The 27,582-nt window shown below is 38.2% G+C and overlaps 2 protein-coding genes across 2 annotated transcripts; both read left to right on the top strand.

Moving 5' to 3' along the window:
• Positions 1-2,314: 2,314 nt before the first annotated feature.
• irf2bp1 (interferon regulatory factor 2 binding protein 1) lies at positions 2,315-8,087 on the top strand. Its single transcript, XM_048980995.1, has 2 exons — positions 2,315-4,936; positions 5,705-8,087. The coding sequence occupies exon 1, from the start codon at positions 3,037-3,039 to the stop codon at positions 4,927-4,929; it is 1,893 nt and encodes a 630-aa protein (XP_048836952.1). The 5' UTR covers positions 2,315-3,036; the 3' UTR covers positions 4,930-4,936; positions 5,705-8,087.
• A 5,467-nt stretch (positions 8,088-13,554) lies between these two features.
• On the top strand, positions 13,555-18,392 carry foxa3 (forkhead box A3). Its single transcript, XM_048982299.1, has 2 exons — positions 13,555-14,035; positions 15,098-18,392. Exons 1-2 carry the CDS (start codon positions 13,964-13,966, stop codon positions 16,334-16,336), a joined length of 1,311 nt encoding a protein of 436 aa, XP_048838256.1. The 5' UTR covers positions 13,555-13,963; the 3' UTR covers positions 16,337-18,392.
• The last annotated feature ends 9,190 nt before the right edge of the window (positions 18,393-27,582 follow it).

Raw genomic sequence — 27,582 nt, 5'->3', positions numbered from 1 at the left:
TACAAGTTTGGCCGTTTTCATCTGACTTAACATGGTGGCCCTTTTTTGGATTGTAATTTTTTTATCTTCCCACCATTCCCTGTGAACCCCACACTGTAGTATGTGAAAATCTCAGGAGAATGCCTATGTCAAGTGTGTGTGGCTCTGTGCCTCTCTGCCCACAAGCTCAATTCCCACGGGCTGGTCGAGTGATGCCAGTCAGGCTTTTCAGCAAGACCCTTAACTTCAACTGAACAGCAAATTTCCAAAACTCACAGTAATGATGTAACGATGACTTAAGCAGAGTTACACACATACATGATTGGTGTTCTTTTTATTATTTATCTATATTTTATATATTTATATTTATTTTTTGCATAATCACAGTAGTAGGGTGGGTGAGTTCGGAGTGGCCACCCTGGAATTGAATGTCTTTACACTTTAATTTAAAATAAAGTTGTCCTCCGAAGAGGGGGGTGGGGGTGGTGGGGGTGGTGGTGGTGGGCAGAAAAAAAACAGTAACGATGTGTGTGTGTGTAACTGCTTAAGTCATCTGAACTTTTTATCATTTACTCATTAAATATCAATGTCTCTGGCATTTGCAGGATGGTAAAATATGACAAAGTATAAATGCTTGAAAAAAGAGGTATTGATTGAAATGGCTGCAATATTATATCAAACTAGAAAAATGTTTCTTTATCATCATTGATGTCTGCTTCCAAGTCATCGGAACTATTGCTGTTTGCTGACAAACCATCCTTGTAGGAATGTTTGGCTTTTTTGGAGACGGCAAAGTAAGACATCAGCTTTTCAACATCTTTCTTTTTCGCAGCTTTAACTTCGTTGATTGTTGGTAGAACTCCTGTTTCATCAGTTTCATTGATTTTCTTTCCTCCACGTTTCTCTTTAGGAGCTCCTCCATGACTGATAGCATGTTTGGCAAGTCTGTTCAGTCGAAATCGTGAAACACATGCTATTGATAAGAATGCAGCAGAACATACACGTATTGGTGAACCACTGTCTGCTTTTCTAATAAAATACTTCGTCTGTATTGGTCTTTTTCTGCCACAGTCGGCACGTGTTCTTTGACGTTTCGGGACGCTTGATGACAGATGCAGAAGCAAGAATGCATCTTGATCAGCTTTACCACTTTCATAAAGTTGATTGAAGAACTCTACAAGTTACAATATATATGAAAGTTACAATATATATGAAAGTGTCTAAACTATTTTAAAAAGCAATATTAAAGCAGTAATAAGATTAAAAAAAAACCGACTTAAATGGTTAATGCAAAAGCATTCATTCCTACTAAAATATGTGAAATTTTATACCATATTAGTACTGTCATTCAGCACATCGGTATACAGACGACCTGTCCTTACTGGACATAAAACAGTGGAATCAAAGAAAAGTACCGATAATAAGGATATTTAATGTTCTTTCCAAACCAACAAAAATGTAAGTATCTTTCGCATCAGCGTTATATATGTCAGGCTTGACAGGAGAGTACGTCGACAAAATGTTAGACCTTAATATATACTTACGCTGGACATCTTTTGTTGTTAGCTGGCTGGCCTGACAAACAATCTTTTGTCCTTTTGCAAATCTGACTCCAGTGTGTTCACATGAAATTTTAGGCTGCTTCCCTTCTTTTTTATATTTTGCACTTTTATTTATATTCTTTTTCCATTTCTCTGGTTGTCTTTTCCTTTTTCTTGACTCAGAAACATTTTCACTAAATTCAACACATTCTTCATCCGCCATCTTTTTTTTTAACTAATTTTGTGCAGTTATTATATCGTAAGTAAATACCATTTCTGTGTACTTTTTTTGGAAATTAAAGTATTAAGCTGGATTTCATGAGGACTGAGTGAGTTTCAGTTCCCAGTACTGTAACATATATGATGAGGAAGCATATGGCTTTAGGTCATTGGCGATCTCAAACACATCAAAAATGCACGCTGCAAGTTTTGGAAATTTACTCTTCAGTTACTCCAGGACCTCTGGCTGACTCTGCTCTTTGATCTTCACCTGTCCTCGCTTTTGACAAATGCCTCCTATACAAGTAAATGTAAAATACATTCATTTAGTCACCGGCATATTCAGGACACTACAGTGTTCAATATTTGCAAAAATAAGAAAATGTGAATCAGACTTTGAATTCAAATGTCGGTTTAATTCTGCTGGGGACCCACGAATTACGCGTAACTGTGCCGAATTGTAGCGAAGAATGTTCCTAGACTTTGCGCAACCGAATAACGAGGCGGGAGAAGCAGTGGCGTGAGATGTTTTTTTCCCGGTGAACTATGGGAGTTGAAGTTAACTTTCCCCAAACATGAAGGTAAGGACCGAAAAAACAGTGCTGAAATCATTCAACAAAATTGTAGTAATAACGTTAAAACTGACATCGTCATTAAACTTTAATAAAAACTGAAGTTGTCAGATAACTCAGCTTATTACTGGTCTGATTCGTGACAATAAGCTGTAGCGTGGTGAGTTAATTATCTAGCTTTATAAGAATTCCTTTTGTTAATTTCAACATTATTACTGGCAAATAAGGTGGATGTCGGAAATATGAGCAAGTAAATACGCCTGTTACTATTTTCGATTCTGAACAGTAAATTTTAAAAACCATAAATACATTTTAAAAGCAGTAGTCCTTGTCTTCATGAGTGCGAGTACACAGTAAAACAGCATTTAACAGCAGTTAAATGATAAAATATAACGGCATTAACGATTAAACTTTAGAACAATCCCTTCTCGTCTTTGGTTTCGAACACTGCGTAATACGTAGAACTACATCTCCCAGGAAGCAATAGCGCAGAGTTGTGTAAGTTTCCAGCGTCTTCCAGGAGAAGTGCTTCCACTTACCCGAAGACACGAGCGACAACAGGGTGAAAAACTTCAAGTAAAGAAGGTACTTCAGAAACTACAGGGATCTATTCAGCGAGGAAGACGAAGGAGACGCTGGAAATACGGTAATTAACGGAGACAGTACAGGACAGGGAACCCGGAAAACAGAAGTAATTCAAAGAAAACGAGAGGGAGGCCCTAATAATGTCATCAGCTTCACAGGCATCATCCAGGCGGCAATGGTGTTACCTTTGTGATCTGCCAAAGATGCCCTGGGCCATGATATGGGACTTCAGTGAGACTGTGTGCCGAGGATGTGTAAATTATGAAGGGGCAGATAGAATTGAATTTCTCATTGAAACTGCTAGGCAGCTGAAAAGAACACATGCAATGCAGGAATGCAGGTCTCCGGGCCCTCAGCCGAGCAAACACAGTGCAGCTGGGAAAGATGGACCTATGGAGGGTGGCAGGCAGTCTAGTGAGCGCTTTGAGAGAGGAAGAGGAGAGTACGGGGTCCCCCCAAGACTCCCAAATGGTCTTTCCAGGCCTGAGGATGTCGGCCCTCCTGAAGTAAGCAGGCAAAGTCCTAATGCCAGGAGGGCTATGGTGGGAACCGTACCTCCTAATTTAATGGCACAGGGCATAGTGGGGACGCCTCATGCTTTCTTGGCAGCTGCATCAGCTCTTAACCCTCGACCTGGAGGGACTCTTGGTATTGCTTCTCCTATCCTGCATGATATAAGCAAGCGTCAGGCTGTGAGTGTGGGAATGAGTATGGCCTCCTTTATAAGTCCCGATTTCGAGAAGGAACTGAAAGAGAAGCAAAGAAATGCCGAGGCGCTCGCTGAGCTTTCCGAAAGTGTACGTAACCGAGCTGATGACTGGGCAGGGCGTCCGAAAGCTGTGCGAGACTCCCTGATGGCTCTCACCAGCTGCTCTCCTTTTAATGTGCGCTTTAAGAAAGACCACAGCCTCACTGGGCGGATCTTTGCCTTTGATGCCAAGCTGAATCTGGAGTTTGAGTTGAAAGTCTTTATCGAGTACCCTTGTGGTTCGGGCAATGTTTTCTCCAGCTTGCTCAGTCTTGTCAAACAGATGTTTTATGACAGCCAGAAAGACAGCGGAAACAAAGTAATCAACTCGGGGTACAAGTATGTGGAATATGAGAAGCGGCATGGTACTGGCGATTGGCGTCTTCTATCTGAACTGCTACCAGATGGAATACGGGCTTTCAAGGATGCCCCTGGGTCTGACACACTCCCTCAGCCCTACCTGGATGCCAACCACTCCATGCTTCCCACTGCTCTATGTAACATGGGTCGCTCAGCCCCATCCCGTGTGCGCCGGCGAAAGGCATCTCCTGAACCGGAAGGTGGCGGTGAAAAGGGAGGAGTGAGTGAGGAGCATATGCGACAGCAGTGGCCACCTGGAACATCAGTTGGAGGAATTTACCCAGGCATGGCTACGCATTTACCTGGAACCAGTATGATTGTTGCCGGGCTTCCGTCCCTTCAGGACAGTTCAGCTCCCCACAGTGATCCTTCTCCAATCTCTGCACTCATGAGTGTGGCTGATAATCTGGGCACAGCCGGCCTTTCGCCCAAAGATGGGCCAGGGAGTAGCAGCGTTGGCAGTTTGGCCCACTCTGTAGGGGCTCAGCATAATAGTGGCAGTCCATCCACAGCTATATCTGCTGGGCAGCAACGCCGACTTGCTACTCGGAATGGAGAACCTCACGGCAGTGGAACTTCATCAAGCACTGGTGTGGCCTTATCCCTTGCCTCTGGAACCGAGCCTGGCACCCTTACTGCCGAGTCATCTGTGGGCGTCACAAGCACCTTGCTGTGCTGCACCATTTGTCACGAGCGGCTGGAAGACACCCATTTTGTCCAGTGTCCCTCTGTGACGAATCACAAGTTCTGCTTCCCGTGTACGCGGAACTTCATACGTAGTCAAAGTGCCGGAAGTGAGGTTTACTGCCCCAGTGGAGAGAAGTGCCCACTTGTGGGCTCCAATGTGCCTTGGGCCTTTATGCAGGCTGAGATCTCCACCATCCTGGCAGGTGATGTGAAAGTGAAAAAGGAACGTGACACCTAACTGATCGGTAAGACTCTTAAAAGTTGAAACATGTTAAAATATCGAGTATTAGTAGGACTAATAGTATAAACTGCACCTATTTTTGGGATGGGACACCGTTATACTTTTTGTTTTTTCAAGTTTAGTGCTGATGCTTGTATTTTATGCATTTAATCAGGTGGATTCTTCAGGTCAAGAAAGTGAAAGTCCAGACCAAGATTGTTTCAACCAAACCAGCTGAGCACACTGTGACTGTGACTCTTTATACCCAGCTGGTTGGTTGAAACAAAATCGTGGTCTGGACTTTCACTTTCTTGACCTGGATTATCCACACCTGCACTTCATGTACACAAAAAGTGGCAGACACATTCAGATTTATTTTGTGAAGGATTTTACCCCTTGGGTTGGGTGTTAAGATCCCACCCCTGTTTGTTGTGAGTGACGCGTGCCTGTAGCACAGTTTTTTATTTTTTCGAGGTAGCCTGGATTTCATCTGTAACCTAAAGACATACAGTTAGGCAAATTGGCATCTAATTTTTTTCTTTGTGTGTGTGTGTGTGAGAGACAGAGAGAGATCTTCCCCTACCTTGTGCCCTGTGATGCCTGATGTAGGTTCTAGGCCCCCTTGTAACCCTAACCCTAGATAAAGGATTTGTTAGTTGATGGACGAGTGGATGATTGAATGTAAAGTATTAAGATATTCTCAAATTTATATGGTACTAAAACATTGTAGAAGTCAAGTGGATGTAATTTCTGTAATAGTTAAAATTAATCTTTCTATATATTCCTTGAACAGGAGATACCGACCTTGGGAAATTATTGCTCTCCTCGTTCTCCCGCTGGCAGAGACACCGACACGATACTTCAGAGATGCAAATCCATTTCTCCACAGCCATTATTCCACCACCTTCTCAGCTTGGGTTTCACGGCCTGAAACCACCAGAACCATCATATAAGTGTCGGAGGTCGATGGTCACAGACAGACACCCTCCTTCCATATTTTCCTAGGCCCCCCCTCTTTGCCCCATTTTCTTCTTTCAAGCTGTAGCCCTTCCCAGTTATTTTATGGCTGAATTTTGAGTGTGTTTTTCAGAACCATTAAAAGTATAAAAGAAAGAAAATAATTGTTAACGATCCCCTTGAAAATAGCCTGTGTTTCATTTTCACTCTACCATTGTTCATAGTGTATGTTATCAGTCTTTCTTTGTAATTAAAGAAACCGCCAACATTCATTATTTTGATAGTCCTGGAAAAAAGTCAGTACTCTTAATAATTTAGTTTTCCAAACAGTGATTCTTATCTAGCATGTGTAATATACATCTGTATTTTTACTATGCACATACATGTATAAATTCTCTTTAAAATGTAATATATATGTGCAATTTCTAGTTTTTTTTTTATATATATATGTACGATACTTCATGTACCACAAAGTAAACGAGTATAGAAAACCAAAGATGGCTTCATGCAGAAAAGTGCAGGCTTTGTAATACTGTATTCTGTATTTCGTGGCATGTGGCGTTTTGTATTTTGAGAATAACGGGGAAGTTAATATGCCAGTAAAGTTTGTATCCTGAACAAGACAGAAATATAAGAAGCTTTATTACTTAACCTTGGCATTATAAATGTCACTGAAAAATATTCTGGTATAGTTACATGCGGTGTTTTGCTTTATTCATAACCACAGAGTATGGCTCGTTTTATTGGTGGGGGGGGAAGAGGCAAATGATTTGTGCATGGATTGTAAGAATTTTTGAATCACAATAACAGTTAAAATGAAGATTTCTTTTCGTTCTGCCTGTTTTCCTCATCTGTTACTGCTTGTTTTTAAAAAATGCATAACATCTAAAATGCATTAGGTCCTTAAAACTTATAAGGTACATGATGAAAATATCCAGATAAACAGTAGATCTTTATGAAAATGAGTGATTTTGTTTGTAGGACAACGATTTGTAGGAGAAAAACGTGTCTTTTTCTCCATGGGAAATACTATGGCACTGGTTGATTTACCAATCAGGGTGAAAACATTTTTTAAAAGTCATGCAAAAAATCTCTAGATCAGTAATTATAAATCAGAAGCTGTTTGGTTTTATTGGCGCCGACTTGGAGATAAAGCTGTCAAAATATTTTCTGTAGCTTAACTCTGTAGTTAGACCTTTATGACTCTTCTGTTTTTAACTTGTATAAAAGCATAAGAGTTTCCTGTTTGAAATGAGTTTTTACTAGAACACATTGCATTTAAATGTAGTTGGTTGTCTGCTTTTGCAATATTTTGTATTCAACAAGAAATTTTTTTTCCTCAAAAATAGATATATAAAATATAAACAAGATCTTATTATTATGGAGAGCCTGGTTATCAGCAAGATTTCCCATTGATGCAAAGTAAAATGTTTGATTGTTTCTCATATATTCCAATAATGTGCCCTTACTGAAAGTACCATACCAATCACAGATTAATCATTGCTGAGATAATTAGGCAAAGCAAGTGGTTTTATTGTGGTTGCTACTGTATTATAGCATTTCTTTAAATTTTCATACTGTGAGCAGAATCTAGGGATACATGAAAAAACTTGCCAACAGTTATGCCATTTTATGTATGCAAGACAAACGACAGGGCCATTTTCGTTTATGTTGGTTGTCTGTTGTGTTAATCTAATCATGCCTGTGCCTGAATTACTCAAATGACTTTGTTTGAATATTACTACTTAAAAAGTATCCATTTGTTCAAGCAATCATGTTTCTGATGTGATTCAATTCTGGGAAACGGGCATAGGCGCTTGTTGCTTTAATCTCTAACGTAGTCAAGGTTATTATGGCTCTTAAAGCTGTTGTCTGGTCATATCCTTTGTAAGCAAATACTGAATGTCTTTACAATCGGTCCGACTTATTTGCAAGAAGCAAGATTATTGTAAATGTGCATCATCAGGCTTAGTATCATTTACTTTGGAATGTGAAAAATACTCAAAAGTTAGATACTATATGTTACAAAGATTTTCTTATGGTATTCTTAATTTCAGTTTAGAGCTGTTTGGAAGCTCGTGGATATTTTGGTTAGACAGCAGCAATAGCCTGTATTACAGTATATAAGTGTAAGTCATACAGTGTATTTATACATGTAATTGTCAAAACTTTTGGGGATTCTTATATATTCCTGCACATAAATTTTTTTCCAAGTACAATTGAAGTTTATATGGCTTTTAATTATGTAATACAGTTGCCTTAAGCACAATCAGGGGTGGGCAATCTTATCCAGAAGGGCTGCTGTGTGTGCTGTTTTTCCCTGCAATTCCCTAATTAGATTACTAATTATGGTACTGATTGGCTGAAGAGTCCTCACACCTGGGTTTGAACAGCTGACCTAATGGTTATCCCAGAAATCTGCATACACACCGGCCCTTTGTGGACTGCCCACCCCTGAATGATATGCATACATACAACATATATACATGCATAAATACTCACAAGTGGATAAAAATAATGGAAACTCCTAACCTACGTAAAGGACTTAATCCAGAAGATCCCATACTAATTCATTAATATTTGATTCTGCTGATTGGACCCTGGATGTTGTGGGGCCCTGGGCAACATTATAATGAATCCACCACCCCAGAGCAGCAGAGAACAAATTTTGTCAATTCGTTTATGTTAAAAACATTTAATTAGCACAGGGTATCTGACTGTTAACTAGCTACTGCAGGTTTGTTGCGTAAAGGAAAGTTGTGAAATATTAAAACTAGTGCAAATAACTAATCTCATGGAATGCAAGCGGAGGTATTTCTTCTGATTTGTTTTTTGCTCTTTTGCGCCCCCTAATCCAATGGCAACCTAGACGATTGCCTGTTGCCTGTAGGGTGTGCCAGCCCAGTCTATACCCATCAAGATATAGAAGTGTGAAGGAAGACTCATCAAATCATAATACTCTTCCCATTGTTTTCATGGGTCCAGGTTTTGCGCTCCTTACAGTCTTTGTGTGTCGTACTTCGCTACAAGTCTTTTCCAACAGACCAGCCATAAATTCCAGACTTGTGCAACTAACAACTTACAATTTTAAGATTTTTGAATGAATCAACTGAAATTTTGATCCTATTCAGGATCACGGAAGTCCAAAGCTAACCCTACAAGCTACAGGAGCAAGGCAGGGAATAACCAAGGCCAGGTTGCCAACCCATTGTTGGGAACAAACGTCGATAAAGACTCAACACAAAAACATACTATGCAAGCGCAGAAGAAAGATCAGATGCTTGTAAACAATGTGTTCCTAAAAATCCTAAAACACACTTAAGTACACCCAACACATGATATAAAAAATCATAGTGACTGAAGCAATTAATATAACATTCTTTGGGACAATCTGTTCTTCTGTTATCTTATTTATAGCTGTTGTACACCGTAACGTGAATTGCCAATGCAAAATGCATCAGCTTGCATTACTGTAAATTGCATTATCATCCAGACTGCATTGCCGTCATGGTCTGCACAAACACACTCCCTGACGCTGCCAAGCTGCGCTGACGTCTATCCCTCATTCATCAAGTGCCCTTTTCTTTAATTTTATAGTTCAGCAATTTGCACGAAACAGCTTTTTTCAGACTAAGGTTATCTGCAGCTCCTCGCCTGTACACACTGAGACAATCGCTCAGTTAGTTTAGCCCAGTTTAAAACAAGTTTAAACAGTTTATTCTGAGGTCGAACATGCAGCTGCATGTTAAGTTAAACCTGAATGCTCTGTCAAAAGAAGCATGACTTTAAACTGCAGTTACCGGTTTCACTATCAAGTTACGAAAATGTATCTGAAACAGAAGCAAGATAAAGATATATTTTATTAATTTATAAATTTCTTCTTCGGGGGTGGCATGGTGGTGCAGTGGTTAGCACTGTTGCCTCACACCTCTGGGACCCGGGTTCAAGTCTCGGCCTGGGTCACAAGTGTGCGGAGTTTGCATGTTCTCCCCATGTCGTCGTGGGGTTTCCTCCAGGTACTCCGGTTTCCCCCCACAGTCCAAAAACATGCTGAGACTAATTGAAGTCACTAAATTGCCCATAGGAGTGCATGTGTGAGTGAATGGTGTGTGAGTGTGCCCTGCGATGGGCTGGCCCCCCATCCTGGGTTGTTCCCTGCCTCGTACTCATTGCTTCCGGGATAGGCTCCGGACCCCCCGCGACCCATTAGGATAAGCAGCTTGGAAACTGGATGGATGGATGGAAATTTCTTCTTTGCTCATCCAGGTACCTCAAAAATAGTCATAGCGTGTATCAAATGTCATAAAATTAACCCATCAAAGGACTGTATAATTTTCTCCTACATTAAGATACAATAAATTGGAACATTAGCTTTCTGACAGTTCACTTTCACTTACAGCTGTACTGAAAAGCCCTTTTGCATGCCTCACCTTTGCCCAGATAACTACTCCATAAAGAGCGAGTAACTGCAGTGTCACCTTTGCAGTACTGCATGTACAATCTGCCCATCGAGTGGGATCATTCCCTTTTTTCCATCTCGACAGAATGCTGCGTGGGTGCAGATGTCCCTAATGCTGGTGACCTTGCATGCATTCAACTTCACAGTGACTGTTAATCATTTTTGATGTCATTCTTTGTAGGTTATGGGTTATTGTGGCCACAGGCCTGTATGTAATTGTTGGTGTTGGGGGTACAATTGAAACAGCCGTAGCCAGGATTTTTAAAATACTGAGATCAATAGTGTTAGTCAGGTATTTATGCACAAGTGAAAATGAACTTTGATGAGAAAGTGACTTTTGATCTGTTGAGAAAATGCAGCTGTTACTAAGATTTTGAGGTTGTGCACTAAAGGATGCAGTACACATCAACTTCTGAGAACACTTTAGGATGAGCAAATGCAGTTTATAAAATTGTAAAAGCATTTACAAATTAAAACCTTAATTATAAAATTTAAAATCCCGAATGACTCAATTTTGTAAATGGGGTAATGATTCAATCACAAGCCCATTTTTGTTCATCTGAATTGATTAATTATGTTACGTTTAATACTAATGTCTGCAAATTTATTCGCTGTATCCAGATAAAATACCTATATATAAGAATATAATTCTAGTTTGTATGCCGTCATCGTATAATATTGAACTATCCGTTATGCTAAGTAAAATTCATTGTGCTTTATTCAAGATCCTAATGGTGGCTTACTGTAGCCCAGTCACCTCACACGCGTAGTGCCGGGGGTTTGCATCGTGCTTACCATTCATGGGTGGGGTTTGCATGTTCTCCCCATAATGTACGCGTTTCCTCCTACAGTCCAAAAACAAGCCAGGAGGCAAACTGGCGTTTTCAGCCTGGCCAGGGTCCTCCCCAGCCCTTCCCTGCATTGAATTCAACTGTCAATTAATGGATTAAAACCAGTGGAAACACTGGAAAGACAGAAATACTGAGGTAATTTATAAGATAGAGTTTGATAATTGGGGGATGAGACACAGCTAATTTAATTTAAATTTAAATACTAAGGTCTGTTTACTGGGGGTGAGGGAGTGAATGATTAAATATTGGAGGGTACCCGGCCCTCCCCACCGTCGCCCCATAGTCGATAGCCAATGATACAAGCAATGTATAGGAATGTGTCATGTGACTCATCTGACTATATTAACTGCCGAAAATCTATTTTTAAAGTGTTTTCGTTGACTCTCGCCGAACACCTTCCCAGTGTGCAGTGCTTACATTGACCAGTAGATGGAGTAGTTGTATTTAAGGATCTGTAGCCATTTACTTCCGTGAGGAAATTGAAATGTGGAATATATTAAAATGTATTTTACTTTGCAGATTACATTAAAATTAACAATGGCAACGAAGTTTACGAGTTGCAAGTTATTTCCTAAGTTAATCAAGTTATAATAGATTCAAATCTCTGGCTTCCTCCTTAGTTCTGTTAGCTCATTAAATCTATTGTTAACTAATTATTGAGGTGTTAATGAACTATCTGAGTTGCCCTATCTTAAGCATCTCAGACGCCAATTTGCATTTTAACGGCCAAACATACAATATAAGTTGTAACCATTATAATACTAATAGTCAGCGTTGATAACATAGCCTACGTCTCGGACCTATTCTGTGTATTCGTCACAAAAGAATCAAACTTTTATATTTTCATTTAACATCGGAAATACATTACAAAACGAATTTACTTTTAAATGCTATGCCTGTTTATTATCGTTCAACCCTTTAACTCGAACTCCCCTTTTCATTACTTTTATATTTAAACGAACGCGATTTTAACGTTAAAACATAATGTCGTCAGCTGTTTCCAGCTAATCCCATTGACCATCTGCATGCCTATCTATTACATCTCTTTTCAATGGCAATTAGGAAATGCATTGACATTCAGATTTCACTGTCTACCGTGGATGAACTGATGTATATTCTAAAAAGAAATGGCACTTCCATGCAAGTTAGCTATGGGAAGTGGGTTTTTCAATTAGTTTCCTGTCCTTCCACATGCAGACCTAAGAATAAAACAAAATTACTGGAATGAAACGACTCTTTAGTGTTTTTATTATTCTGTATCGATTTTAGTCAACAACAATCCACGCTCTATATGCACCGTGTTCTCGATTAAACAGAATTCCATATTGCACGCAGGAAGTGACTATTAAACTAAACACAAAAACAGCGTGTTTTACTAATAAAAACGAGAACATGAGCTCTTTCCATACAATTGCTATACTTGTGATAGGCTGCAATTAAGTTTTTATGTAGGGCTAAATTGTGAATATTTTGTTGACTATATCTAGGCCTATAGAACAAAACAACTATAAAGGTCTAGACAACAAAAATAAATGATTTAATATATGTTATTTGAATACTTTTAAAGATCTAATTTATCATAATTTCACCTTCTGCAGGGAAAATAGGGTGTACATAATAGCATTAACGTGGAGAAGCTCTTGACTGTATTGTGGAAATTGATCGTTGTTCTCTTTGTACATCGAGCAAAGTGATAGCCTGCGGGAATTAACAAGTTTACTTCATGACACCTCAATGCACCCATCAGACAACCCGCTGGTATGAAGTGTAAGATACTCCCGGCAAAGAAATGGCTTCATTCGAGCAGAAGGTGCCAGTGCGTTTATAAACGGGATCACATCGCCTGAATCGAAGTTTCATTTCATCTTATACCTGCATTTGATTTCATCCCAGACACTTGCCTTAAAATATATGGCATAGTCGGCTGTGTGTTTATTTTTTTACAATCAAAATAAATGTGAGGGATATTTTGCGGAATAAAGAAAAAACAATAAAAATTCGTGCGATACAAGTCGGATTAACCTACATTAATTTTTGCCAAATGATTTCGCCTTACCGTAGATATATGCTAGACAAGTTCTATCTAAGGTATTGTGTTTTTTTTGGCTGCGATATGGTAAAATGGTGTCTGTTTTTAAATAGTAAATAATAATTGCTACACGTAAGAGAAATACGCGAAATAGAAATTATAAAAAATAAGAGACAAATTAAATATGCAGGCTACTATGTATATTTAGGCCTACAGAACACCAGGTGGCAAAATAATCAAGAGAGTAATAAACTTTTTTTTTTCTTGTCCCGGGATATTCAAATAGCACATCGGGGCGGGCCCTTTACCTGCGTTTAAAGATTGGACGTCAGACCTTTATTATACTTGGCTAAGTGACTGAGTGAATGACACCGGATTCGGGGCTGTAACCCAACTGCAGGATATACATGACCATTTGAGGATTTAATTTGATAGAAAAGTATTATCCTTCAGTATTCTGCCATAGTTACTGAATTTTCAAGGAACAAATGTTTTTTCTCTTATTATCGAAAGTGAGCAAATCGAATTTTACAGACACGTCTACTGAAACTTAAATTTTGCGCCTACACAACTTTTTTCTAGCTGTGGATATTGACCACTCTCCTGAGACCCGGATCTTCCTGAAATGCACGGTTAATGGAATCTTGTTTTACCACGGTTACTGAGCGTTCAAATAAATTAAGCGACTTTGAGACATAATTCTATTAAATCTGTGTAACTCCCACCCGCACACCCCAAAAGGACGCTCTTTTTGGGATGTTGAGTTCAGTGAAGATGGAGTCTCATGAAATACCAGATTGGAATTCCTTCTACAGCGAGGCGAACGAGGTGAGTCGTAATTGTATAAATGACTTTTGTATCAATATTAGGGTAATACTTCAATTACTTGGATAGTTAAACATGATTTTTTTTCTTTTTTATTTCGAATCGCAGTTGATACATGAAAAAAAATACGATTTTGTTTCAAACTTAATTACCTTTTACAAGTACACGTCTTGTAGTTTGTTTTGTGGAAAATGTAGTCATTTTGTTAAGTTTATTTTCAGATATCGGCACATTTAATCGAAACGTTGTTTTTTAATAATGACTGTAAACGAAGGTGAATGTTCGTGCCATATTGATTTTACCATACAGAACCCAGTTTAAATCTGATTTACAATGTTACATATAATAAAATTAAAGAATGGGAGGTTAAGAGAAATAAGCAATGGCATTTTGTATTATCGGTCTATAATCGTATTATATAATTTCAATGGAACTATTTTGGAAGTACGTAGTTAAATAAACAGAAGTTAATTTTACTGCTTCACAACTAACCCGACTGTTATCTCAAATCCTCTGATATAAAATGTTCAAGCTGGCTGTCGCTTTAAATTCTGTTAATTCTATGTTTCAAATTTGAAATACCCGTTTATTTATTAGGCCTATAGGAGCCGAATAATGAAAAATTAAGACACTGATTTGCTTCACACATCTTATGAGTGGCCCTTTCACAGAATTCGACAGAGAAACATTTTACCTTTGAAAACAGCCAGGACTTGTTGATTTGTTGAACAATGTATGCATTCATAAATCAGTTACATATTAATTATTTCTACTTCAATTTTGAACGCGTTTTGTTAATTTATTGTTTTTATTTCGCTTGAGTCGTGTTATTAATGCTAGTATACTCCTTGTTGTTCTGTACATTTTTCAGTTTTTAAAGTGCGATTTAATGTAAAAAAAAAAACAAAAAAAAACTCGTATTTCAGTTACAACTCCCGGTGTTTAAGTAGGGTTTCTGGTTAGACTTGTCACTGTATTTATTTTGCAATACAGCTGAAGGTTTATATAGTTGTGAAAAAGTGGGGCAAAAAAAAATTAAAGTTGTTTTTCCATTTATCTCCTCAGATGTACCCTTCACCTAGTACAATGAATTCCAGTCTGGGGACTATGAACGCCATCAATAGTTACATTAATCTAAATTCCGCTGGGTCCCCTGCTGCCATGAATATAGGTTATGCCACAGGTAGCTTCTCCACCAGCCCCCTTGCCCCCATTGGTGCAGGCAGCAGCCACATGAACTTGCCCCCAGCCTCCTCTTCCCTCAGCTCTGGCACCCTTACACAGATGAACTCTCCTGCACCAGCCCTCAGTTCCCTTTCCACTTACCAAAACATCGGCCAATCCATGGGACAGCTGAACTATACTTCACCAGCTACATTAAACAGGGCTAAGGAAATGCCAAAGACTTACCGCCGTTCGCTAACACATGCCAAACCACCTTATTCCTACATCTCACTCATCACCATGGCCATACAGCAGTCCAACAGCAAGATGCTCACCCTCAATGAGATCTATCAGTGGATAATGGATCTGTTCCCCTATTACCGAGAGAACCAGCAGAGATGGCAGAACTCAATTCGCCACTCGCTGTCCTTCAATGACTGCTTTGTCAAAGTGGCTCGCTCCCCCGATAAGCCTGGCAAGGGGTCATACTGGGCTCTGCACCCGAACTCAGGCAACATGTTTGAAAACGGATGTTACCTGCGGCGCCAGAAGCGTTTCAAGATTGAAGACAAGGCTGGAAAAAAGTGTTCTGGGAAATCCCAAGAGGGAAGCAAAGCAGGGCATAAAGAAAACCTCCAGAATGAATCTAATCTTGCCCCAGGCCCAGAAGGGGCAGACTCTGGCCATTCAAACAGCTCCCATCCGGGATCATCTTCTGAAGAGCAGCAACCTCAAGGATTAGTGCAGTTGGAGTGTGCCCAGTCTCTCGTTCAGGGAACACCTAATATCTCTTCAACCCTGTCCTCGGTGTCCACTACAACCCACCTCCACTCCCAGACTGTAAGTGGTAGCCCCCTCCTCTCAAGTGTCATGCAACATATGGACCCCCAAAATGACCCCCTAAAGTCCATGGACCCACACTATAACTTTAACCACCCTTTTTCAATCACCAACTTAATGTCCAATGAGCAGAAGATGGACATGAAGTCCTACCAAGACCAAATGATGACTTACAATGCCTACAGCACATCCTCACCAGTGGCTGCTAAGCAGATCTATGACAGCAATGGGCCCTCTGCCATTGACTCAGGAACCTACTATCAAACTTTGTATAGCAGGTCAGTTTTAAATGCTTCATAGAATGTCGCCCTTTGAACTCACCCTTCTAATACTCTAACAGTTACGCTATTGGGTCACACTATTCAGCCTATATAAAACATGCAAAGTTGGAGATACAAACAAGATTGGTAACCTCCACTGGATAGTTAAAAGCCAGGTTAAAGATAATGGATATAAAATGAGCCCAAGATGAATGTTTCCCAATCCGGTCCTCGGGAACACAGTCATGTCAGACGGTGCTACGTTTTTGCTCTGGGAAGCTGGGAGGGAGCAAAAATGCGCACTGCCCGGCAGGTAGCTCGGAGGGAGCAAAAACATGGATCACCCTGGACCCCCGAGGACCAGATTGGGAAACACTGCTCTAGATTACCAAAGAGGTAGGTTTTTAAAAGTGCGTGCAGGGTTATCATAGTAAATATGCACCTTTGTTACTTAACTGTTACCTGGGAGTTATTTTACAGAATAAAGAACAAAAGAACATAAAAAGCTCTTCTTAGGCTCATGCACACAGAACTGTAAATATTGTCAGTAGATTTAAAGAGCTGCATTTATTTAAGAAGAAGAAATTAATATATCTTGTACAGAGCTGCATTTAATCATAAAAATGGAATAAAATAATTTCTGAGGTTGTGGAAAACTCATGAGATTCATGTTACTGCTTTTTTCAACTGTAGCTGAATAAGATCCCTGCAGTGTGTTACAGTGTAATGCTCCATTCCAGTTTCAATAGCATGTTGTTTTCACTGTGTACTTTTCACTGGCTTTATGGTATAAAATGTTTTTATTTTTTTAGTGCTGTTTTTACCTTTGCTTCTAGCAATTGCTGTTTTTCTTTTATTATTTTTTTATAGGGAATTTTCTCTTTTATGATCAAAGACAAAATCATGGACTTTTGAGGAAATGCGTGTAACAATGAAACAATTTATTTAAAATGTAACGACACTACTGTAGCAAATCTTGTTTCAGGTTTGTTCCTTTGTTCATGTTCCGGATCTTTATATATTAACAAAGACCATAAGACAAGTTTCTGAGTTTTGATGGATATAATCATCAATTAACATTCCAATTACCCCACCATGAAAAGAAAAACTCAACCGTAACTTGTATGTCCCTTATATGTATGACTTGATTTCCATAGTTGCCATGAAAACAGACTGATAGATGTTAAATAATTTATCATAAACATGAACATAAAAATAAATATAAATGAATCATATTAGTAATAAAAACAATACAAATTCAGGTCATTTTTACGGTTGTTATTATTTATCACTATTATTATTCCTATATGTTTATTCAAATGGATTAAAATAATGTGTATGTACCATATTTTCTGAACTTAGAAGTGTTTTATTATCCGTATTTCCACACTATTTTTAGTTTGATCTTATTCTGCGAAGAAAATAGATTTTAAAAAATTGTTGGATATACTGTTGTTTTAGAATTTTTAATGGTATCGGTGAGGCTGGGTTTTGAATTACTGGCTGATAAACAGTTTTCTAACAAAAGTCATCTTGTCTTCCTTTCATAAACTTGCAAAGGACACCATATCCCATGCTAACTTTGTCTAGCACTGGTGTGATGTGAGAATGCTTAATTAGATGTGGGAATGCTTAATCAGATAGAAAGTGTATCTTGACAGCTAAACACTTGGTGTGAAATCACATGCTATTCATACATTTGCTATTGCGCAATTTCACGGGCTACGTCACGGCGGCTGTGTGATGTGTGCTTGGTTTATATGACCCGTGTCATATGAGCTGGGCTCACAGATACCTAGAATTCTCTCGAAGGTTTTCTTTTGACTCTTTTACCTTATGAAGACAATAAAAAGTAAAGAACCTTAATTTGAGCATGTGTGGGGAAAAAAAAAACATGTTAAAACGCCAAATGTACACATTACATTTTCTGGGACTGAATTAAAGTATACTAAGATTTGAAAAAGCATTTTCGATGTACATATATGTTAAAATGAGGTTTAATGTTTTAAACAGTTTCTTCTAGACCATTTCTGTTTTGTGTTTTGTGGTTTTTAAAATTGTTGCGCTAAATTCATTAAATAATTTAAATTGAAAAACATCTTCTTGCCTGTCTTTAAAAAGAGCTGAGAATAATGAAATTCTAATTGTGCTCATTTTAATATTGGTACTTGATTGGTGCTAGTTCATGGCAGGGTACAAATTTACATAGTATAGACAATTCAGAGGCACCAGTTCATCTAATCGCATTTTTTGGGGGGTGGGGGGGGGGGGGCATGCAAACTCCACACACATGCAGCTCAGTGGGAGATCGTACCTATGATACCTGAGGTTTGAGTCAACAGCATGTCCCACTGAGCCACCATGTCAGATCCATCTACATGAATGATATAAATCGCATTGAATAATTTTGGCTTTACAGAAAATGTATAGTTTCTTTTCACTAGTGAAACAATGGTTACTCAGACCCCAGGAAGCCAAAGAAATGACACCTTTGAGTTAGACTTAAGAAATGTAAGCTGGAAGTTAATACATTTAAGCTGATAAGATCGGCCATATCTTCACATAGCTTCACAATGGCATACATGGCCCTACTTACCCAAAAAAAGCCTAAAAAAGACATATTTTCCCAGAAAATTGTTACAGTTTATGCAATTTGTTCATTGTTGTTTTTTTGATCCCACAAAGAATGAGCCAAAAATAGCTGAAATCTCAGATTGTAAATATTAATTTAGATAATTATTGAATCGAATCAGAAAATGAATAGTGAATGTTATCTTGGTGTGTTCATCCAGCTTTGTGAAAACAGACTTTTAATCTGCTATACTCAAAAGACACCTCAACATATAGTTGTCTATCAAACTGAGAAGAGAAACAGTTTAGTTTGGGATATCTAGCTGGTTAGTGGGATAACCACAGCATGTCTCTAGCCCCTAACTTAAATGTATAATGCAACAGTTCTCCATCTCTTTACTTTAAATTGTCATTGGCAAATAAATAGAAAAAAACGGGAAGTTATGTTTATCTATGGTATTTAAAATGAAATATAACGAGTTTAAGAGTGTTTAACTGTTTTAAAGAATTTTAAAAGCTGACCCTATATATCTTATGGACCTGCTGTTCAAGTCTTGAAAAGTTGAACAAAATAATAGTGTAAAATTAAATAAAAAATTGACCATTGCCTGTGTTACAATGTAACTGAGATATGGAAGTCCTATTCTTATAATATTGTATCGTTCATTTATTTGTCAACATAGGAAAGGCATTAACACAAACTGAGCAATAGAAAAATGAGCTGAACCAATTTTATAAGGTGTAATTTCACTGTTTGGATAAATAAATAGATTGTATTTATATCTATGATATTTAACTAATACTCTATTGATGGTGCTCATTTATAACATATAAATTTAAATGCCCTGTAAATTGAGAAAAGTAAATAAGCCGGTTCTATTAAATAAATTCAGTGTTACGTTTTATATTTGCCTGTTTTAGTTTTTTTATGCTGGCGTAAACAATGATTAACAAGCCGTGCAGCGTAAAAGTCTGCCGAACATATGAGACTGTTAGACAGATAACATTTTGGACTTTGCTCTTTGGGCTGTGGGTGTTGTTTGGTGACTCCTGATAAAATTGAACTGAAAAGAAACACAGAAAAGAATGAAGACGATTAAATTTTCTAGTGAAACACCATTGATGTATCTGACTTTAATTGGTGTGTTAGCAAACGTACAAGTTACAGAGGCGATAGTATCAACAATCCCCCATACAATGTCCCCATACTGGTGGTATATTGAATGTAGTGGCTGCTGTAAAATGTTTAGGAGCTCAAAATCAAAAGCAGTGGACAGAACATTTGAACTACACATTCAAAAGGAAAACATTTTCTGGTAAACTCGTAAAACATCCAAATAAAACAGAATAAATGAGGTAGGAATATGATAAATGGCAAAGGAATAACCCAGGAAATTATTTATAATCGAGGCAAATTTAGCTGAGGCTGAACATTGTATCTTCATATATTAATATGGTTACCAAAGACATGTCCTACAGTTTACTTAATTGCTTTGGAGCCTTTCTCAAATGACAACTAACATCTGCAAAACAAGTTTTTGCACCATAATGTCAGTTGTGCACAGCAGAATGTCATTCGTCATTGTTTTACGCAAATTTCCAAATGTTTTAGTACATGAATGCAAATGTTCTTGCACAATTGTCATAATTTGGCACAATTTTCGGTTGCTTTAGGTCAAAATGAATTATGTAGCTTCCCATTGTAGAGTTATACAGTACAACCAAAACTATATATTTAAGTAATCATCGTGTAAGCCGCCACATGCAAAACGGGTCGCTAAACTTTGAAAACGACTCAAAAGTATCTTTCATTAATTGCGATACGGCATTGTTGTGTTTTCCCACAGCACATAATTTTGTTGCCAATTTGCTGTTCTTTTGTTGCCATTGTGAGAATATTAAATATATTTCATGAAATGTGTCAAAGCTACCCATCATTTTGGTGGCACTGACTAATTCATTGATAGAATTATTTGCTTATGACACAAAAATTGTTTTGGGTGAGTGTCGGCCTTTTGCAGTTGTATGATAGCGTTGTGCTATATGCATAAAGTGCTTTGAGACATGCCCTTAGAGTCATGAGACTGTTAAGTATGTTTCATTAAATCGAGAGAAACTGTAACCATGAGAATCAAAATGCTTAAATATATTGTCAAAATGTCAGTGTACGTCTGCTCCTGAGCTGAACCAGTCTGAATGACACTTTCTAAAATGTTACATGGTAACAACACAACACAAAAACAGCAAAATGGCAACAAAAACATGTACTGTGGGAACAAAAAACACAACAGTGCTCTATTCCTGCAAATTATGGAATACATTTTTGAAACATTTAGAAAATTTAGTGAGCTGTTCTGCAGTGACTTGTATAATAATCACTTATATTCATGGTTTTGGCTGATATATTATTACAGTGGGAAACTACACAATCTCTTTTGTCCAACTACAGTAAATCAACTGAAAACTGTGTCAAATGATGACAATTATACAAAACCACGTGCGTACATGAACTAAAACATTTGGAAATTTGTGTGAAGCAATGAGAAATGATGTTCTGCTCTGCAGAAGTGACATTATGATATGGGGATTACACTTGTTGTTTTACAAATATTGTCATTTGAGAAACGCTCCAAAGCAATCGAGAAAAACCGTAGTGCCTCTGAGAGGGTCTTCGATTTTGTCCAAGAATTACTTCTGCTCCTTTTTATGTCGTTAAATAATTACTTGGTAATTTAACTTAAGTAACAGCTCATCTGTCAAGTCCCATTACATACAAGGTTGGACTTTGGGACTATTCCACACCCATTTAAATTTCACGGAAACTTATCACCTATATATCTGGGTTTTAGTGTCAAGAACATAAATTACTTCCTACCTGTAAGTGCATTACATCACCACATAGAATTTCCATCAGATGAACTCTCGTCTTGTCCTAGATAGGATACTGAAAAACCGAAATGGAAAAAATGATTAATTTTTTCAATCAATTTCTAGCTAAGCAAATTTAAATAGAAGCCAAGTGTAATTAAATGTTAACCAATAACAGCCCTCACACAGCTATGACATCAACTCATACATAAAACAGTTATGTCACGCATCTTAAAGTGTATCTGGAATACAAAGCAATGTGTGAAAGTATAAAAATAGATTACACTTTTACTGTAACATTACTTTTAATTCATGCTTATACTACGGGACCGTTGAATGCTTGAATCTGATTGGCTGACGAACGTTCTGAGGTGTGCAATTATTTTCAGATAACCGCACGGCGAACGTAGTTCCGGGCAGCTCTCTTGACCGCATTACAGTTCCATATCACTTCGCATAGTTAACTGTAATAACGGAAATTAGCATACAGTACCTATACAGCACACAGGACTAACAATAACAACAACATGACAGACGATTTTCCGAAAGTAAATTTTAATATTTACGGTGAATATGAAACTGGGCTGCAGCAGTATTAGTTAGCCTAGTGTACCAACTTAAAGGCTACACATGACATTTCTCACTAGCGAGGTAATAACAGCGCTGCATCTTAAAGCAGACTTACAGTCTAGAGACGGTGCTTCAGAACACTGTTGAGGGACACACAGAGGTAGCCTAATTCATAAAAGCTCTCTCTCCCTGTTTCTCTTTCCCTGTGTGTCTCTCTCGCTCTCTTTCTAATAACTTCATTATTAACTGCATTAGTCTGCTATCAACGGCTCAAGCCTCCATTGCCAGCTTTAAAATGACGTTTTGGAACTAGCAAAAGTGTCGTTGGATGAGATGCGGAAGAAATAATCCTACTCACAATAGCGATTTAAGTAGAAAAACCGGACGAATCCCTTGAAATATATAATCTGATCGATGTCTTGAGGTGTGGCAACCGTAGTATAAGCGGAATAATTGACTCCGGACCGTTGAATTATTAGAAAATAATGCACACCCGAGGTGTAACGGCCACTCCGCTTCGCGTCGTGGCCGCATTACCACCTCGGGTGTGCATTATTTTCTAATAATTCAACGGCCCGTCGTCAATTATTCCTTACTTAATTTATGCCTTATTATTCATAAGCTTTACGTTTTTTTGTGACATGGCTCTGCATTCCCCATGGTCTTAGGCCCTCTACCACGCTCAGGGGCCACAGCCAAGAAGCGGTTCATACCCGATTTCATTTTTATGCCCCTGCAATTACGAGTCCTTCTCGTTAATGTCAATTAACAGTGGCGGCTACCCAGATGGGACTGCTGGCAGAACATGCGGCGTTCATCCGGTTACTGGAATTTAACGCAACACCCATGTGCGAGAAAGAAGGAAAGAGCATAGAGCAGTCGCACTACTGAGAGAATCGAACGCCTTGCGGATCCTTGACTTTCATTTACACACGTGTTGCCAATGCACAGCATTATCTTTGGCTTTATTGTTCGCTGCTCGTTTTGTTTTAGCCAGACAATGCTTTCTCACACCCCAACAAGGCTGGAGAATAGATTGCTCTCTAATTCGTTCTACCCAGACATGATTTTCACATATTTTATCCGTTTTCAGTACTCAAGGGCTGCAGTTGTACCAGTCCCCTCTCAATCCTTCTTTGTGTCAGAACAAAGTCCATAAAAAATATGTCTCCAACTGGGATCTTCATTGTACTTTTATATGGGTGTGACTGACTTTGACATCTTAATGAAGTCTGGCAGAAAACAAACGTCACAGACAATATGTAAACACAAAGCATGTAAAGATAAAAGTACGTTGCAAGTTTTTTTTTAATGCTAAGACATGCCCAACTAAAATAATTTGTTTGTTAATTCTCCTTCTTTTTTGCCTGTACATTTAAAAACAACTATTTCCAGGGATATCAAATTTGTTGACAGTATAGCTATGCGGCAAACCTGTATCCTGCATCCTTCATTTGATTTCTTGATTTGCTTTAAGCCTGCAGCTAGAGGAGCACAGAAATTCATCCACTTCCTTTTTCAGGTGTTATTATTTACCTTTGCAGAGCTATTTAGTGGCGGTGAACATGGTAACCATTCTATGCATCTTTAAGGACAACCTCAATGGAGCCTTATTTTTAATGCGGAGGAATGTCTGGTCCTAAAATACCTTCTCTCTCTTTCTTCCTCTGACTCGCTGCTTCAGAAAACCAAATAAACAGTCTGAGAGTTTTAATATTGGTATGAATACAGTCATTTCCAGTCCACATCTGCATGTTTTACTACAGGTATTTATACACACCTAAAAGTCATTTTTGAAAGCTATCTGTCATAACAAGGTAAGGTTTTACTTTTTCCTTCTTGGTTCACTATGTACGTTCCTGGCAGATAGGGTAAAACCAGCACTAGGGTAACTTTCCTAGTTCCACAGGACCCCAGACAATCAGTCCTTTCATACCAGCAAAAATCCGGCCCCTGGCTCCTTCCTAGCTGCTAGGCCGCAGGGAGAGCTTGTCTGCCTCTCACATTTACTCTCTCTCAAGCCATTCATGTACAAAGCCAGCTTTTACTGGTATAAATTTAGAACACCTTCCTTTCAATGCTGAACATTTCATAGGTGGTGGGGCTGTCATGGTAAAATTAGATAGATAGATAGATAGATAGATAGATAGATAGATAGATAGATAGATAGATAGATAGATAGGTTATGACGGGGCCTTGATTACTTTGTGTAAACAAATTAGCATTTATTCAAATCACATGGGTTTAGTGTCAAAGAAAGTTTGGCAAACGTACAAAACTTGTCAAGGGTAAAATGCTAAAGATTTATTTTTGCTTTTAATGAAAGACACAGATATTGTTTAAATTCAAGTAAAATTACACTTTACTGAGAGGTTGTTTCATTTGAATTTTTCATCTACCATAAAATATTAATAAATACAGTCTTATATAATAAACAGTCTAATATTGTTTTCATAAAAAGCTCCCATAGAAATGGTAGGAGACCTAGATCTGTTTGTATAACTGTTTGCTGACTGGTATCCTGGAGACAAGTAAGATGTCTTTTTCCATAAACCTGTGAGGATTTTCAGTCTCTGCTGACTAACAACTTCTTTTCCTATCTTTTCAAAATAATAGAAAAAGGTTTAAAAATCCCAACAGTTAATAACTTAAAGTTCAAATTTAATAAGTAAAAATAATGTCCCTTTTTCCAAATTATTTTATATGTGTTTATTCCAAGTAGCTAATGTAAAAATGATCATTAATTCCTGTACAAATAGCTGAATATATATATTATATTTTCTTATATTTCTTTTAATATTAGCTCAGACTTTTATTTTTCCAAACACCATATTTTTCTTGGTTGCTCTCACACAGCTTTACGTAATAAAAGAAATCAGTGTATCAGTACCCCTGAGAAACTTTTCATAACTATTAACTTATTAATAATAATTTAAATAAATAGTTTTAACCTTGAAAAGCTTATGCAGCCTTCTGAGAGCTCAGTTTAACTGAAATACGGTGAAGTTTGCCAGGATAGCACTGCCCTGTTCAGACATTTGTCATGAATTGTGAGGGACCGCAAGAAAGTACAAACACACGCAGAGTAATCTCTGAGAATATCAGAGCGGTGCTGCGTGTGTGTAGGTACACTTTTACCCTCGTTCTTCTCAGCAACCACAGTGGGGGAGGAATGAGTTTAGACCCCAGCTGGAACAGACAGTGGGTTAGTGTGAACACAGGGGACGTGAAAACGTCATTTAAGAAGGACGACAGGCAGGACATATATTTAACTTTAATTTCTGCTGATGATCGATGAGGCCAGTAACTCAACAATTGGGCTGCACACCATCGGAGATGTCTGACGTTTTTGAACCTTTTTATAGGTTTGCATTCAATAAATGTAATTAAGTAAAAATAATGACATCATGGAAAATGAAACCAGTGTTAGACCTGGATAGACAAGACAGAACATACTAAGCCTTGAATCCCCATCAAGCTGAATAAAATGTAACTATCCTTACGATCCATAAATGAACAATGTGCATTGTCATTATACTACAGTAAAACTAACATCTGCAAGAGCAACTTCAGTGCAAAGCCTCAGAAAACTCTCAATGGGGAAAAAAAATAGCTATTTTTATTAGTGATCAAATACGTTTGATAAAAGCATCGCCGGCTTCTTTAAAGTACAGGGTAGGTCGTCAAAGTATGTGCCAGGCAAAAGGAAAACATTCACAGCGCAGGTCGAGCAGCAACATCTGAGGACAGTTTCCATCAAAACATCCAGTGTGTAAATTAGATAGCTTATTCACAGGGCTCCACCTCTGCTCTAAGCCACGCTACATAATTTTCACCCCCCCTTTTGGCCTTTATTAATTCAATACTGTGTGGTGTTTATCTTGCTTGCCTTTAGAAATAACACAGCGAACACTTTGCTCTTTGTTTCATTTGCACACTCACACATTATATATATATATATATATATATTCTCCTTATACTGCTTATATACTATACCTATACATATAAGTGTAAATGTCCCCTTTGCAATCAGGGGTATTACAGAATAGCAATATCAAATAATACACAACTTTTGATTTTGAAATTCATAATTCTTTGCGAAATGTTTCCTATGGCTACAGCGGCAACCTCGTTGACGCAGCCAGTGACTCTTCTGGTTAATGGATAACGCTGTGCCTAGGCAGCCATGATGAAAAGCTGACATTTCCGTCCAATTACTCATCTCCTTTGTTCAGCGTGTGGTGTGTTTGCTCACAGCCGGGTCGCAGAGTGGAGCTAAAGGGGCTGGGCGAATGGAGCGCTCCAAAAAAGGGCTTATCTGAGGCACTTCCAGTTGTTTGCTTGCCCTGTTTGCTAAATGTGGGTAGGTAACAGTACCGAGGGGATTTGGAAGGGGGTCGAGTCAAGAGGTTTCTGATCTTGATGTGAGTCACCAAAGGGCGGGCACTTTGAGCAACCTGAACGGCAATTCCTGAGAAGAGGCAAATCCATAAATAAAACTAGCTATCTATTGAATAAGGTGTAAGCGGGTGTGTACTACAGATTCAAAACTATTTGTCAGAAGGAACACACAACACACAAATTTCATATAAATTTTTTTAATTGTATGTTTTCTCTCTATATATGTTTCTCATATATGCAAACGGCACTGTGTCGTAGGAAATCAAATAAAACATTTAAAGGTATTGTAACCAGGAAGTAAGTGTATAACCATAAGCAAAGGCATAATGTATATTTTTATTATATGTTCACGCACACATTTCTTCTTCTTAAGGTAAGAGGTATGAAACGATGAAGTAAATATGTTGGACATGCCAGTATTGTGACTTTGCGAGTTTGCAGTTTTTTTTTTTTGTCCAGATAAGATCTCCATTGCTGTTCTGCTATAGCTGTGTCAAGAAAGAATGAAGTAGCGCGAGAGCAAATGAAGCTGGATTTATTTGTCTTTTAATTATATACGGGCTAATGTGTTAGCGACAGGAATGCTTGCGGAGATACACACTTAGCAGTAGTGCTAATAGCATAGCATAGCATACCAAGATTTTTAAAAAGGAAATGAAACTATAGCTTTTACTCCATCACAGAGCAGCTTGGCTGAAATTCTTTGGCCCTTAGCATGAAGCAGGCCTCAAACTCTCTTTTCCCATGTCTTTAGACATTACAGTTTTTCTCAGTTGCTTTGGCACGTTTCATAAAACATACTTAACATTCCCAAGACTAGCATTTCTCAAAACAGTTTGTGCAACACTATAGTTTAGCCGCAAAAGCCGGTAACTT

The sequence above is a fragment of the Brienomyrus brachyistius genome, chromosome 17 (genome assembly GCF_023856365.1).
Source record: "Brienomyrus brachyistius isolate T26 chromosome 17, BBRACH_0.4, whole genome shotgun sequence".
Lineage (NCBI taxonomy): Eukaryota > Metazoa > Chordata > Actinopteri > Osteoglossiformes > Mormyridae > Brienomyrus > Brienomyrus brachyistius.
Note: the sequence above shows the minus strand (reverse complement) of the source record. Positions and strands in the feature narration are given on the sequence as shown.

What these genes read in the sequence shown, in the direction of transcription:
- irf2bp1 (XM_048980995.1), top strand. Translation starts at nt 3,037, where the DNA reads ATGTCATCAGCTTCACAGGCATCATCCAGGCGGCAATGGTGTTACCTT.
- foxa3 (XM_048982299.1), top strand. Translation starts at nt 13,964, where the DNA reads ATGTTGAGTTCAGTGAAGATGGAGTCTCATGAAATACCAGATTGGAAT. An exon ending in TCTACAGCGAGGCGAACGAG is followed by an intron (nt 14,036 to 15,097) that starts GTGAGTCGTAAT and finishes TTATCTCCTCAG; the next exon opens with ATGTACCCTTCACCTAGTAC.